Source organism: Brachyistius frenatus, unplaced genomic scaffold, assembly GCF_029030835.1.
Source record: "Brachyistius frenatus isolate BFR_SWC_R1_liver_20210118 unplaced genomic scaffold, ASM2903083v1 Contig_4, whole genome shotgun sequence".
Classification (NCBI taxonomy): domain Eukaryota; kingdom Metazoa; phylum Chordata; class Actinopteri; family Embiotocidae; genus Brachyistius; species Brachyistius frenatus.
The window spans coordinates 3,414,979-3,431,650 of NW_027210603.1; the positions used below are offsets into that span (position 1 = coordinate 3,414,979).

General features: G+C 40.3%; 1 protein-coding gene across 1 annotated transcript in view; it reads left to right on the forward strand.

Moving 5' to 3' along the window:
- LOC138628060 (arf-GAP with coiled-coil, ANK repeat and PH domain-containing protein 3-like) overlaps positions 1-16,672 on the forward strand; it is a 51,715-nt gene that overhangs the window by 28,242 nt on the left and 6,801 nt on the right. Inside the window, exons 3-14 of the mRNA XM_069710838.1 lie at positions 1,314-1,433; positions 2,470-2,523; positions 6,351-6,409; positions 6,810-6,993; positions 7,198-7,242; positions 7,398-7,493; positions 7,651-7,725; positions 9,150-9,161; positions 15,237-15,349; positions 15,788-15,839; positions 16,070-16,170; positions 16,499-16,610. Coding sequence (XP_069566939.1) covers positions 1,314-1,433; positions 2,470-2,523; positions 6,351-6,409; positions 6,810-6,993; positions 7,198-7,242; positions 7,398-7,493; positions 7,651-7,725; positions 9,150-9,161; positions 15,237-15,349; positions 15,788-15,839; positions 16,070-16,170; positions 16,499-16,610 — 1,023 coding nt within the window. The remainder of the gene's footprint in view (positions 1-1,313; positions 1,434-2,469; positions 2,524-6,350; positions 6,410-6,809; positions 6,994-7,197; positions 7,243-7,397; positions 7,494-7,650; positions 7,726-9,149; positions 9,162-15,236; positions 15,350-15,787; positions 15,840-16,069; positions 16,171-16,498; positions 16,611-16,672) is intronic.

The following is a 16,672-nucleotide window of genomic DNA, read 5'->3' on the forward strand; positions in this document are numbered from 1 at the left end:
CTTTACATCTAACGAATGCAGCTTACACATTTTAAACCGGCAGCTCATGTTCACGCTGTCGCAGTTTGTGCGGTTATCGGCCTGAAAGACTTAGTGCCAGCCGCCCAGTAAACCACACTCACATAGCGACAACCTTGGGAACTCCAGCACCAAATGAGATAATTAAAGGTTTACTGCACTCTCTCCTCTGCTTACCCCCCAAACCGTCACCAACACACACACACACACACACACACACACACACACACACACACACACACACACACACACACACACACACACACACACACACACACACACACACACACACACACACACACACACACACACACACACACGTTCTGATTCTGTGGTACACACAGCTACATTAGTGCAACGGTAATGAGAGTGTACCATTCTGCAGCTTATCATATTACCCGTAAAGTGAGGAAAGGGTAGTTCATGTGGTGCTCTAAAAGCACACATACCATCGCTGTGAACTGTCTGCACCTGGTAATATACATTTACAATTATATGTTTACAATTAAGTTTCGCTCTCGTATGGCTGTGTCTGAAATCACAACATGTAGTATGTGCAGTTACTTTTTGCCCCTTTTTTTTTGACTACCCAAATTCTCTGTGTAAAATGTGCACTTGATAACTTTTTAATACAATGGTTATATCCGTGCTAATTTCCTCTATTTTAACATGTTTAAAAAAATCTAAATGTAATCTAAAAATGTAGTTAATGTAAATTTGGCTTTATCTTGTTGTGGAGTCAAACGTAATAAGAAGTTTTCCTGGAAATAATTCACTATACAGGTCTTAAGGCTCCTTAAGGCTCTAATGATGCCATGGCAACCACTTTGAAAACCACTGCGATATAATGTGATGCCATCAAAAATGTTTTTTGGGGGAAGAAATACTTCAATCATCTCAACGGAGGTAATTGATAAGTGTTTAAGTGTGTGATTTTTGGATGCAGCTATAATCAAAGCTGTAACATGTCCTTATGTTCCTCTATTCGTCTCATTCATTTGCAACTTTTAATTTGCACCTTTATTCGAATTCTTCACGAATACTCAGCGCTCATTAGGATTTCAGACACAGCAGCTTCAGTGAAGCTCTCACTGGCCTCGAAACAAAAATGAGGCTTATTCTAAATTTGAGTGTCCTCTCACATGTGACTAACAATTCTTCTCAGCTTTGCTTGATTTACATCATCACTGCAACTATTAATACCATTTGTGCATTTGTGTGAAACATGTGACTCTTTAAATAGACCGTGTTCTTGTTGGGCATTAAAAGTGATGTTGTTTAATGCATCCCTTTAGCTGGTGAAGCTTTGCAGTGGGATGATTGATGCCGGCAGGACCTACGTCAGCGCCAACAAGCTCTTTGTTAATGGCATCAAAGACCTGTCTCAGCAGTGCAAGAAAGAGGAGATGATATCGGTGAGTAAAAAACTGAGCTGAAATCTTCACATCCATGGAGGAATGTTTGAGGGTCAGCTTCTCCACAAATGACCACTCATCTATCTTTGCTGGGACATTCCAGCGATTCCCCACATGAATAGTAACAGTAAAGGCCGTGTAAACAATCATTTGCCGAGACACAGAGTCATCCAGCTGTTGTGAGCCTGAGAGAAGTTACCACATGCAGACAGGAGATGTTTGCGCTGACAGTTTATGTGGCAGCAAGCAGAGCGATTTGAAACCTGATTTATGGTTGGTTTTTTTAGGAAAACATTTGGACTGGATTTCCTGTCAGTGTGTGTGTCGCCCTCGTAGCTTTGGGCTGCAGCATTCAGACATTATTCTTCCCAAATCAGGAACTATTGAAAATAGTTTTACACATAAAAAAAAGTGGATCTGAAACATATTTTGTTAGCAGTACAGACAGTCGTACTGAGACAGTTCCGAAAATCTCATTATCTGTTCATTCCTTGACAGCACAGATAATTTTGCTTTGAAGCTATTGAATATTATAAAGGCCTTGTCACGCGGCACCAATTTTCAAAATCTGAGTGGAAAATCTCGTCAGCCTCAATGAGACGATTGCACACGCTTGTACCACGATCTAATAATGCTGGTGATTGGCTGTCTAATATTACATGCAATTAAAACACTGGTACGCACAGAGATGAGACTCGTGTGTTGTATTTTGTGTGACAACAATGTGTGTCACATAGGCGTGAAATAATGTCAAGGACAGATCAATAGTGTGGCTCCATTTCATCAGGCTTAATGCCACTAATGTTATGAACCTGCTTTAAGTGTGTAAATTTGCGAAACAGCTAAAAAGTAAAACTCAACATATGTAGTGTACTGTGTAGTGGAAGTTTTGTTTTGTTAAAATTGATTTTTCAAATTGTTATTGAACAAAGTTCAGAAACCAACGTCAAAGTCAAGGTGTCGGTTCTGGTATTGAAATAATGCCTCGTTCATACAAACTTACTGTGCGCATGTGTGTGTGTTGTCAACATCGCAGGAATGCCTTGAAAAGTGTGGAGAAAGCCTCCAGGAGATCGTCAACTACCACATGGTGAGACAGTTTTACACACACACACACACACACACACACACACACACACACACACACACACACACACACACACACACACACACACACACACACACACACACACACACACACACACACACACACACACACACACACACTCGCACATGCAGAGTTTTAGCCATAGGTGGGAGGTCGAGGTACAGTGGTGTTCAGACACGCCCAGGTCCTCCTGGCATGTTAACATCTTTTCGACATCCAGTCCCTCCTGGGTCCAGTATTACGTAACCCCCCCTCACACACACACACATACACACACACACATACATACATACATACTCGTGCGCGCACACACACACACAGTAATGAACTGCGACATCGCTCTGTGATGCTGAGTCTGTCCACGCTGACCAGTAAACGTGTTTGTGCGTCTGATTCACCACATGTTTGACCAGATGTGTTGGGTAGCTTTAATGCACAAACATTCACTTATATACAAAGCACACACACAAACGCACATAATTTACCCGCATGATTCGAGTGACTTCTCCTCGTGACTAAGTGTGATTAAAAAATGTCCCACTCTTTGAGATGCTGATACAGGTTAGGAAAACCCAAAGGCAAATCTACGTTTGAAGAGATATTCTGACATTTTTAAAGATGAAACTCACACCACTGCTCTGGTCCTTTTTCCACAAATCTGCAAAGTTATCCCTTAAACACACTGTTGAGATGACTGATAGACAGAACAACCTTAAAATCCATAAAGCCATGCAGAAGGCTTGGCTAATAAATAGGTACATTTCATCTTTCTGCTCAACTACATCTTATGTTGGTGATTCTGTCCTGCCAGCTGTTGTGCAGTAGTTTTACTTTTGGCTGCAACTTTTATCTTCACCTTTTTTACACTGTGTTGTGCTTTGACATCACCAGATACTCTTCAACTTTTTTCACCCTGCCTTGTTTGGTTAAGTCTGATTTGCCAGTGCAACATATTTTCCTCCTGCAGTTGCTTCCTTTTTTCTTTTCTTTTTTTTTTTTTACATTTTATTGAGGTTTGTGGAGTTTTTTTTAGTGCTGTGTAGTGTTTGGAGGGGGAGTGAATACCTTTATCTAAACAAACAGACAGAATGACCTTTACTTGAGTAGTTGACTGTTCGCTACATGAAGTTATCTGATGGATTCATAGGGAAGTAAATCGCATGTGGAACAATAAAAATTTTTTTAAAAAACTGTTCTCCTCTCATATTCCTCATTTATCTGTTTTGTTCTTTTACTGTAATATTCACTCATGTATCTTCTTCTCTGACTGTTTCACTCCACTGACTTCAGGCCTGTTTAACCTTTTTATATCAAATCAAAGCGCAGTTTACCGTCTTTACCCTCTTATCCATTACACATACTCGCATGTTTGGTGTTTCCTGCTGTATTAGTTTTTGTTCTTATCACATAGACAACCATTTTTCCAGCTAAAGCAGTTTTTGGCTCATTGATGGACTAAATTATGTCTGCTTTTGTCACCACCTGTTTGTTTTCGTGTTTGCCCCTGTGCAGCCTCTTCATCCATCCTCGCTGTCCTTCTATTATCTTGCTCCCTCTTCACTTACCCTTCACCAGAGGTGTTCCAGTCCTTCACTCCAGCACCCAGGAATTACAATAATAGCTTGTCTGGCAGACAGTATGAGTGGAGGAAGGGAGGAAGGCGAAGGAAAGACATAGTGAAAGGAAATCTGTGTTCGACCACACACTGGTGCCTATTTTTGCAGCTTTTCAGCTCTTGTCAGACACGAAGGAAACAGAATCTCCCAGAAAAACATTGATAAGCAAACGCGTTTACTTTCAAAAGTACATAAATCCTCCCACACGTCTCTATAGATTAAGAATCGTAGTGGAGCTGAACAGATTTTTGTAAGAAAGCATTTTCTATACAGTGATGTTTATCTGGAAAAACAGCATGTTTGTTTGCTCTGCTGCCGTTTCCATGCCAGATAGATGCAGGAGAGCTGGCTGATGGGGCTTCTAGCAGACCTGAAGGATCTTTGACTTTAAGGACGAGTGCATTGGGAAATTGAGGGTAGACATCATGTTGGCTGGTTTGAGTCACGCCCACGGTACAATAATGAGGAGCAGGTTTGGATGGAGCATTTGTCCTGTGTCTATCTGATGGAACTAATAAAGACTGATTTTGGGGGATTTAATTCTATTCTGTGAAACTGGCAGATAAGTTACACCATTCCTCCATTTTGCACAAGACAAATTGTTCACAGTCCTGTGACAGATTTGGCCCAGTGAAATATAACCCAGGAAGAAAGTACACATCAGTTTTCCATCTTTCAGAATTGAAGCAAACCCTCTGGACGATGAGATGTGCGTTTCCAAAATACTTAAAAATAAAGTAAAGGGTAATACTTAATTTATTGGCCTCATGGGATATTTACTCACAATTTCTTTGAAATTAGGTTTTAGTTTCAGGGGAAAAAGAGAATGTTATTTAACCTGTAGACACATATTTTGAGTTCATTGAGTTGGGCGGAGTTTAAAACAGATTTATAGAGAAAAAAACAAACTGCTTGAAGATATTTATTCATCTTTCATTTGTTTTTGGAAAATGTATTCTACCCGTTTGTTGAAACACATATTTGATTTTAATTTGTCATTGCCTTGTTTATTTGTAATTTAAAGCTTTTACACTGGTCTCTCAGTTGTGGTAACATACATGATATACAAAACAACATTACAGTGCAAGGTAGCAGCAACACAGGGCAGGACAACACAGCAGTGTAATTATTGTGTCATTAAGTGTAGCAATTAACCATGATTCATGTTTTTCTTTTAATCAGTGCTAGACATATGAAAAGCTACATTTCAACTATATTAAACTGAACTGAACACAGCACAATAATAAATAAGTCATAATTTGTATAACAGTGACTACAGGTTCACAGAGGTGTAGGATGGAGTAAAGTGTAGGTAAATCATGAATGTTCACCTTAAGGAACATGTCTGAGGCCAAAACGTGGTCCACTGATGTCATCAGGCTCTGCAGGGACATCGTGTAGATGGAGGCATACACAGACTAAGCCTGTAATCCTTAATGTGTATGTTTAAAAACTAAGGGTTTCTATAGAACTTCTAATCCACAGGCAAAATGATTGTTGTGTGTGTGATTATGAAGATGCACAATCAAAGTGCATTTGTGTGTGTGTGTGTGTGTGTGTGTGTGTGTGTGTGTGTGTGTGTGTGTGTGTGTGTGTGTGTGTGTGTGTGTGTGTGTGCGTGCGTGCCTGCATGTTAAGACATTCCTGTTGTTCATGCAGACGGATAAATCAACGAGGCACCCTTGTTTTCTTAATAGAGATGGATGATCTGTTCATCAGCAGCGGATGTGTTCATTTATATGTCAGAAATATAGAAACGGAGGCGAGATCCTTTTTTCCAGATGGAGAGAGGAGTTGCTCACGATGCACAAAAATGGTGGGAAAACACAGAGAAAGAGGAGGAGAGCTGAAAGGCAGGAGCGTGAGAGGAGAGAAAGGAGGAGTGGGAATCCTATGGTTACCAGGAAGAAGAATGTGGGATCCTATAAGGCTAAAAAAAAAAATCTGTTGAGGCAGCAGCTGAGAGTGTGCACGTGTGTTTGTCCTCATCTCATCTTCCCTCTTCCGCCTGTGGCATCATCTGTCACAGTAATAATGTGAAAAGGTTCACATTGCCATCTAGTGGCGAGATGCAATAACAGCAGGTTTGCAGATTTGATCTCACAGCTGCAATCAGTCATTTAACTGCTGCACACTGTCTCATACAGTACGATATGCTAATGTTTCCGCCTCTCCTGCCTTCTCTGCCCACAGATTTTGTTTGACCAGGCTCAGAGGTCGATCAAACAGCAGCTTCACACCTTCATTAAAGAGTGAGTATCTGAGCACAGGTTTTTAAGGAGTTTTTTCCCACAGCTAAAAATAAAAGTATGTTTGTTCAACTGTAAGGTGTAATAAAATGGTGAAAATGGCCTTCCTCAGTGCAGTCGGCAGAAATTACACCAGTACATCAGGGCAATGTTTAAATTTGTAAATACTTTTCTTAAACATTCACATAATTTGCTGCATACCTGCGGCTGATGTGACTTTATATTTGAGATTTCTGTTTAGCATCCTGATTGATCTGTTCAGCATTTTTGTAACCAAGTGCAGAAAATTCCCAGCAATAACATGATTCAGGATTCTCAATCGAAGAGCCCTGAATGCTCCTGTGATCAGGTATAAATGGCATGACTTAAAAACTCTGTCCTTGTTTCGGGCTGCCTTCGCCAGGGACGTCCGGAAGTTCAAGGACACCAAGAAGCAGTTTGACCGAGTGCGTGAGGACATGGAGCTGGCCCAGGTGAAGAACGCACAGGCACCCAGGAACAAGGTGCACGAGGCGGAGGAGGCAGCACAGGCCCTCATCCTGAGCCGCAAAGCCTTCAGGCACCTGGCGCTGGATTACGTGTTGCAGGTAAAACACACACACCGACACAAATATGTTGACAGTGTTGTCCAGTAGGTGCCGCTGACACCCAACAGCTGCTGAGCTCATGACTCTATCCTCCTAAATGTAGAGGAGGGATTTTTTTTTAAAAAATTTTAAATGAATCACTCCTGTTAATCTCAATGATGCATCCTTAAAATGTAAAATTTGCTTTTCCTCTTTGTTTTTCAGATTAATGTGCTTCAGGCCAAGAAGAAGTTTGAAATCCTGGATGCAGTGAGTAACTCAGATTGATCTCTCTCTTTTTTTTTTTAATAGTCATACATGATCTGTGTATGTGTGTGTATATCCCTCTGGAGTGTGTTTGGACAGGCGTCAGGAACACAGTTGTATCAGCGTTTTGTTTTCTCTCCTCTCCATGTCTCCTGCAGATGCTGTCCTTCATGCGAGCCCAGTATACTTTGTTCCAACAAGGATTTAACATTTTGGACGAGATCGACCCCTATATGAAAAAACTGGCTGCACAGGTGAGATAAAACTAACAAACCCAAAAATCTATTGGCCAGATATTTGTGTCATGACTGTGGCCGTAGAGAGATTTTTTTTGTCTTGCTGTGTCTTTCATTTCTCTTAAAGTTTCACTGACTGCTGCTGCTTTGTTTTCTTGTCTTCTGCTCTGTGCAGTTGGATCAGCTGGTCATCGACTCGGCCGTGGAGAAGAGGGAGTTGGAGCACAAACACGCCGTCATCCAGCAGAGAGTGAGACAACAGCACTAGTTTTATCCTCCAGCCTGTCATAACACTTGTAGCTCCTCGTCCTCGTAGGAAATCTAGCGCCACTTCACTTTCCCTTACTTCTCTCCTTCCTTCTCCTGTCCTATTATCACCTGTCATCAGTTATAAAAGTATTTACAGTGGTTCTTTTCAAATGCTGCTAAGTTAGATCAGAAACTAGAGAACAAAATACTGAAAAATATCAAGTATAATAAAAAAATATACACTATCATTTCAGAATGACATACATTTGTGTTTAATGTTCTGGAACAATCTGAGCAAGTATGACACAGAAGGTCCGTGAGATCACAACCGACTCTGGAGGAGGCTCGGGAAGTGAGGAAGATGATTTGCGAGTCTGAAGTAGGCCGATAAGGGAGCAATGTAGTGAGCACAGAGCAGGCAGATTGAATGAAAGCTGCCTCAGCTATAATTCAGTGCGACAAACTGAAGTCACGCCCAATTGACTCCGTGTCTGAACTGCTGTAAATCTCAACTCAATATTAGTTTGTCACACAACAACTGGCTCATCCTCCTAATTCTGCAGAAGTTTAACAGAAATGCTGATATTTAGATTGGATATTTTTCTGGCTGGCCTTTAAAATGAGTTATATATTAAAATCGAACAATTCCACTTGGCATCTAATGGAGAAAAGAAGTCGTTCCAATGTAATTTGATCTTGGCTGTCATATATTGTTTAATTTTTCATGAATTCTGACTGAATGATCTTCCGAAATAATCTAAGCAACTTTATGAGTGTTTAATGTATTTTTTCAGATTTAAATTAATAGTCGAAAGTAAACAAAAACTAAGTTTCCACAAAGACAGTTTGATAGATTTATTTTAGTAGTCATTCAGAGGTAGAAAAACGATTGCCTCAGACCACCCCACCCGCCAAACGTTCATGCACAGATGCACAAAAATCATCCATCTGTTGGTGGAGAAGATGCCAAAAACACGTCTGTTTTTCTGCCCGACTTGGCCCTTGCCTCCGATCACTGCAATTGCCAAGAGGAGGCATCCTACCAGACTCGGCAAACTGCTTTGTGCTCGACCTAATGGTCTTTCAGCAACTCTTCATTTTGAATCTGGAATACCTGCACCCAGTGATGTTACCTGTTTTTTTTTTTATCATCCATAAACAATAAAGTAAATACACTTCATATCTTATTCAGAGGATTCTTTTAATGAGATAAATACCCACAGAGGCTACTCATGTTTAAACAGCACTAACTGAACTAAGTATCAACTGCATGTGTGTCAAGACATTCTGCACATATTTATTAGGATACATTAACATATATTTCGTTGAATGTGGTCAAATTAATGCGATGATATTCTTCCTAATAATATATTTTTCTCCCTCTCTTCACTGTTCCTTTGTGCGACCTTGTTTGTCTTCCTCCAGACGCTCATGCAGGTAAGTTTAATTTGTTCTTTTTTCTAAATTAAATGTATCCATAGCTTCCTGGTTTTAATGACCCGTCATATATAACGTTGATATATTACATTCTTTTAAGAAGTTTTCTTTTTTTCTATGAGAAGATATCTGAAATAGTTGGTGAAGCCTTGCGTCGTGCAATGGCTTCAGAACAACGCAGCAGGGCTGTAAACATTTGGATATAGTTTGGTCCATGTTTTACCTTTTTTTTGTCCTGCTTTTATTGTTCGCCAACTTTATTTTACAGGCTTCTCATGACACGTGAATGTGCCTATTTTCTGGCCTGTTTACATCTAACTTCAGCTTTCACATGCACTAGTACCTCGTAAAATGTGGCCCAGCAGGTGCCTGGGCACCAGTAATTTACGCTTCATGTTTGTGAGCAAGTGAGTGTTTTTCATGCAAAACAGGCTGACTCACAGATGTATGCAGACAGGTTTATGGTCATCATGTCAGCTCCTGTTGCAGAAATCAGTGGACTGTTTAGTGTTGCAGTGTGGACAGCATGTGTTTTTGTGTGTGCATCAACTGTGTGTGTTTGCAGGATGGTTGTGTATGTCAGTATGTGTCTGGAAGCTTGACTGGAAGCAGCAGAAAAAACACTGTCTGTTAGATGGAGCCCGTACTTGTGTGGGCATGCCTGTTTATACACAGTAATGTTTGGTTTGGGTTTTTAGATCATGTCAACCTGTTGACAACTGAAACTTTGTGTGCATCGATACTTGTCATGACTTTGACAGTGAAGTCTTCTCCACCCTGCCTGCCACTTGTCTTTCTATAAACCCTGTCGGTGTTTTTTTTCTGTCATGCTCTGTGCTTCCTTTCTCCTTCATGATTTTTTACGTCTTACCTGTACACATGCACAGACCACCACACTCTCCTTTCATTATCATAAATGCCCAACACACAAGCAGTTTCTCAATCTCTCTCCTCCTTTTTTCCTAAATAGCCTTTTGTTTGTGCTGTTCCTCTTTTGTTTTATCTGAAAATATATCCCTGAGGATTTGTCAACATGTCAGCGTTGAAGACGATTAGAAGAGTTCTCTAGCTTTGATGTTTTGTTTTTTGTTTGTTTATCTTTTATTATTGTCTTGTTTTGTTCTGTTTGAAACTGATTGATGATAGATTTGTCATTCTAAATCACAATAGTTTTTGTAAATGATGACATTTTCTTTTCCTTTTCTTTATGTCTAATTTTTGAACCCCCACCATCTATCCAAGACACACAACTGCATTGTTCTTCCCCACAACATTTTCATTCCTCAACTAATCCATTTCATCTGCTGATCAGCATATCAGTATGATGATGATTACATACAATATGTAACACTCTGGTATATCACGTGTCCTTTTTGCATCATGCAGCATACAGTAGGATTCTTTTGTCCTGAGAAAGTGCCGTCTAAATCCAAGCGCAGCTGAGAGTTGGTCATTTAGGCTTCTTGTGGAAATGTTTTGACATCACATGTCATATTTATGCACTCTTCTTGAAGTAAATAGTGCACACTTGCTATGGTACTATGATTATAGTAGCATGATACTGTATGATACTGTACGATACGATATACTTTATTGTCCCCATGGGGGAATTTGCTGCTGCATTTGATAGGATTCTACATTTTGAACATGACATGACATTATTCCTAAGAAACATACATTTGTGTGCCATAAATAGCAAGATTTAAGTAAAGAGACTGCACTTCGCATAAAAATAATACATTCCAACACTGAAGAAATATTGCACAAATGGGACTACATTTCAAAGCTTAAAAAACTAGTAATGTATACAGCTTAAAAATGAAATATTGCACAGCCAGTCTATGTACTGGCATACAGTACGGCATATTGCAGGATGTAAAAATACATTCATCATCTTAGGTATTGCTCCTGTTGCATGATAAAGTAGTGTAAGGTGCTAGAATAAGTTATAGTGACCCAAATATCTACTATATTTTATTTTAGGTTGTCAAATAAATCCTTACAGTCCTTGTTTCAGCTATTAAAAGAATGGAAATGTTTCCTTAATAAAGTGAACCCATCATACAAAAGCAGTAGTGAGATGATCTGAGCACAGCTGGTTCGGTTCTCTGATGTCGTCCTCTACCGTAGTTCCAGCTCTGGTGATCGACACGTCAATATGTCAGAGATTGGAGAGATCTTACCGTGCATGATGCCAGCTTGAACCCATTTCCTCCTCCATCCGCTGCTAGCCGCGGCCAAAGTCAACAGATGGCATTACGACGCACAGCGGGGGGTTGAATGTGAGGGCAAGACACAGAGACAGAGGATTAAGAAGCAGAGGAAAGATTAAAGGATCCAGACTGAGTGTTTAGGAGAATAAAACTGGAATAGAGAAAGTGTCTGCAGCTACTTTTGAAGTACCCCCCTCATTACAGAGTAAATGTACTTTAAGAATTCAACTTTAATGTAAAGAATTAAACTTCAAGTCAAACTGTATTTTCCACAGAAAGTAAAAGCTGCAGCTGATGTGAAGCCCGGCACATTAGATTCAATGACTTTCTATCCCAATTAGTGATAATTCACTCAAAAATATTAATGTTTCAAGTCTTATTGAAGGAAATCCTTCTGTCTCCCACCATCTCACCTTGTAACTGCGTCTATAAAAAAACATTTCACAAAAAAGCCGGAAGAGACATAAAGGCAGAAAGATGACTCATAACATGAAGAGATTTTGGAGGAAATGTTGCCGTGAGCTGTTTCAGATGTTTTTCCTTTGAACACTGACATCTTTTTTTAGACTATGCAAATGTAGTGGTGCAGGAAGAATTGGTGAATTATAGATGGTATCCATTCTTTATTAATAAGCCATTCAGTAACTGCGGTAGTCAGAAGAAAATGAGACATATTATAAAAGTAGTTTAGGATATATTGGATGCTTATTTAGACAGAAGGTAATTGTCAGTGAGGACGGTGAGTATCAGAACAAAGATATAAAGAGGTACAAGATATTTAAACACCGTCTAAAAACTGAGACAGACATTCAGCAGTCACTAGAAAGAGGATTCCAGGCAGATTAATACAGATGAAAATGTGTCTGTGTGTGTGGAAGAGATAATTCCTTAACTTGACGTTTATTAAATTCTCGTGAACGTGAAGCTGAAGCAGCGATTATTTCAGTCATCAATGAGAAACTATTCTACTTGTCCAGTGCTTTCATGTCAGTATTCTTCCACTTCTTTTTTTTTATCTGTCTCTTCACCTCATCCTTCCTTTGATCGTCTTTACATCGCTCTGTCTCCCTCCACGGGTCACGTGCTCCTACTTTCTCTGCTCTGTCTGTTCTTTCACAGCAATCTTTTATGTGTGCAGGACTTCATTGTGTCTCCCAGGACAACTGTCGCCTCAGCGCTCTCCTCCATTGTTACACACTTTGGCTGTATGACATTTTAAGTCAGAAAGAGAGACAAAAAACGAAGTAGTAAAAAAGCTAAACTGCAGTTGCTAAACATTTTGGAAACCAAAATGATCTGCGTTGGATTCAGTCGCAGACCGATTTCCATAATCTGTATGTACACACTGTTTTTAGCCTACTGTGTGACACACTACTGTGATTGTTATCAGAATCAGTACTTTGAATTATTTTGGATTGATGATACATAACAGCTGCTGTTGTGTCCTTATGATTGACGGTCAATGACATACAGTCCGGCTTTTTTTGCAACGTTGCATATCATAACCCTTGTGTCTCTCCTCACTTTTCCGGCTTTTCTCCTCCTTACACCTGGAATAAGGGCAATAGTAGCTCAAATAAATAAGAACATATTCACTCACAAACAACGAAGTTCATTTAGAAAAACAGCAGTGTTTTGTGGCTCTATTTCTTCACATTCTTTTCTTCGTATGTATGAGAATGACTTGGGGATTTGCACTAAGACAAAAGCACCTCTGAGGTGCAGCCCTCAAGAGGCTTTTTTTTTTTTACAAAGACTTTGTTAGACGGGTGTTGATTTCTTACAGTGATATAATATATATGTGTCTCTGTCTGTCTTGTGATGGGTTGTGATTGAACAGGTGTTCCTGGTATGTGATTATTCACAGATGATAACAGACAGTTGCCTACATGTCACAGTAATTACTCAAAATGACAGCTGATTGAACAGGTCTTACAAAGCCTCGCTATTATGTTGGCACATCTAAGAGTTTGTGTTTCTGCCAAATAAAGGCTATGTTGTGGGGTCCTGGGTTAGCCCAAGGCCGTTTTGCCTCCTCCTGCGTCTTTGGACACTGGTAAGCTGCATTCTTGCACCGTCCTGGCTGATTTAAGGTGGGAAGAGGGGGCTCCGGGCTGGTGTCTTGGGAACAATAATATCAGCTTGATTAAGCAGGAACAGTTTTCAGAGCCGCAGACAGATGGAAGGCTAACTCCCTCAGAAAAAAACCCGGGCTTGAGGATTGCTGCGGGGGTTAGAGGGGAGCCTTAAATTGCGGTGTGGGGCGGGGATGAGGTGCGGAGCGGGCCCCCGCTGTAAAATGAAATGTTTGATCTGCGGCAGCCGCGACAGGGTCGCCGGGGCACTGAGGAGTCGGTGACAGCTGTATGGTAATGAGTGTTCGCACAAGGTCCACGGAGCCGGGTCAGTCTGCAGGTGTTGTGGAGTGAAGGAACGGCACGAGCGCACTGCTGCTTTTCGTGATAATCTCATCTGGACTCGCGAGGGATGCGCGTCTATCTCCCGGTTCCTGAGGGATACTTTAGAGCGTTGTTTTATTTATTTATTATTAAGTTATATATTCTATCTTTATGAAATTGGAAATGCTGTTGGATACCAGTGTGGTAAAGATGAAGATATTTGGGAGGCTGGACTATATGCTGGTGAAGTGCCTTATTACTTTGTTTTTTGTTGTTGTTGTTTTTTTCTCTTGCCTGAAGTAAGTTTTCATGAGGGCTTTTATAGTGGAGACAAACTGTTGTGTCACATCTTGATGGCCTGAATGTTTTCACATGAACCTAAAAAATGACACGTATATTGCATAAGACCAATATGGCGTTTTTATTTTTATTAGACAATGCCAGATCTCACTTCTCTTTCTCTGTCTTCTCATTCTCAGAATTTTAATAGGTTAGCTGATTTACAATGACTGGTCAACAGTGTGTGTGTGTGTGTGTGTGTGTGTGTGTGTGTGTGTGTGTGTGTGTGTGTGTGTGTGTGTGTGTGTGTGTGTGTGTGTGTGTGTGTGTGTGTGTGTGTGTGTGTGTGTGTGTGTGTGTGTGTGTGTGTGTGTGATGTGATGTAAGGAAGGAAGCAAATGGAATCCGCTGAAGAAGCCATGCAGACAATGTGAGCTCACAGACCAGACACTTGTGTTCATGTCGTGTGCTCTTGTGTTTCACTTAGCTGAACAGGTTTGAAAGGTATTTCCTGGGAAATCTAAAACGGATAACAAAACAAAGAAACTTTTATCTGAAAACTTTTATAGAAAACTAAATGTTTGGAGAGAGAGCAATCTCTATCGAAGTTATACATACAGACATTTTAGCAGCAGCAGTGTGACGGCACAGCTACACCCTGTGCTGATAAGTCCTTATTTTTGTTTTCGTTTGGTATGTCCAGGTGGACTAAACACTCTCTGCTCCACAATGTCACCCAACCTAATTATGATGCAGTGGATTCACTGAGGCTGTTCAGCTTTGGGGGATAATGACAGTAGTTGTGGTTTTTAGAGCTGGATGACTGTTTCCTCTGTCAAGGAGGTTGTGTTTTTGGTGTGGCTTGTTTGTTTGTTTGTCAGCAGGATTACAAAAAAAAAATACCAAGTCAGTTTTCCTGAAAGGATGTGGCATTGGCCAAGGGAAAAATCCTTTAGATCAGGGAACCGTAACATTGCAACAATTGTAAATATATAGTGGTTATGGTTGCATATCATATAAAGGAGGATGATTGACCTCGGCAGAAGCTCCCTAAATGCCCTTCTAATTTTGAACATTACCCTAAAGTCGTTTTTCCTCAGTTCATTGGCCACAAACTGAAGATCAGGTCACAGAGTGGAAAGAAAGCCGGACCCTAACAGTTGTTTCATCCGTTCTCTCTGCAGGACTTTTCCTACGATGACCCCAAGTTGGAATTCAATGTGGATGCACCCAATGGTGTGGTCATGGAGGGCTACCTCTTCAAGAGGGCCAGCAATGCTTTCAAGACCTGGAACAGGTAAAATGATGACCGAGAACAAAACAGATTGGAGTTCAAATTACAACTCAGGGCCAAGGAATATATGCACTCTGGAAAACATACTGTTGTAACTATAAAACTGGAGGTGTTGTTAGCAAAAAGTTATTATTTCTTTACCAAATTCTTTGGGGCCAAATGGCATGGGGCCTTAATTAAGTGTCTGAATTTTTTATTGTCCATAAGCTTTTCTGTTGAATGACTTGTTGCTTTAAATGTGGTTTGTGTAAGAAGAACTAATGCGCTCCATTGACTTTCCCCATGTTCCAAGAGTCGGACAGTTTTATCTATAGATTTATTAAGTGTGTTTGTGATGACAAGTGGTTTTCCTCTGCAGAGTTGACATTGACCTGCAGACATTTGATTGATCATGTCTCTCTCACAGTAAAAGTTTAATTTCATACCCTCTTCCCCATCCAGGCGCTGGTTCTCCATACAAAACAGCCAGCTGGTTTACCAAAAGAAACTCAAGGTACAATTTCATTTTGTTAAAAAAAAACCATACTATTTCTGTATTTAAAAAAAAAAATTGCTTTAATTAAACTACTGCAGAACAATGTCTGACAATTCACAGTTGTTGATGTAGTTACTCCTAGCTTTCATATTGGCAGAGAAAGAAAGGTGCCATTTAGTGACTTGTCTCTCCTTTCAGTTATGAGCGGTCGAACCGTCTTTGTGTAGTAAACAGTTTTTCTGACTCAGGATTCTTTGACGGTGGTGGTTGAAGATCTGAGGTTGTGCTCAGTCAAACCATGTGAAGACAATGAAAGGAGGTTCTGTTTTGAAGTTGTTTCACCCACCAAGTAAGTTTGTGTGTGTGTGTGTGTGTGTGTGTGTGTGTGTGTGTGTGTGTGTGTGTGTGTGTGTGTGTGTGTGTGTGTGTGTGTGTGTGTGTGTGTGTGTGTGTGTGTGTGTGTGTGTGTGTGTGTGTCCTGCCAGAATAAGATTTTATCCAAAACAATTCACTCTAAAAAGATCTTTTTGGTATATTTTTGGAATTATTATTTTCCCCAGATTTTTACTTTGATAATTAGTTGTCAAATTATTTGAATGTAATTTGGAATGAAGTAAAGCTGAAACATTAACATCCCACACAAATGACATGTTGTACCCGCTTGTATGAACCTGCAGGAGCTGTATGCTCCAGGCTGAGTCTGAGAAGCTGCGGCAGGCTTGGATTCAGGCGGTTCAAGCAAGCATTGCTTCCGCTTACAAAGACATTACCGACAACTACTACATTGAGGTACAAACACACACATGTAGACAAATACAGTGGCAATCATATGAAACTTGAACTTAAATGGT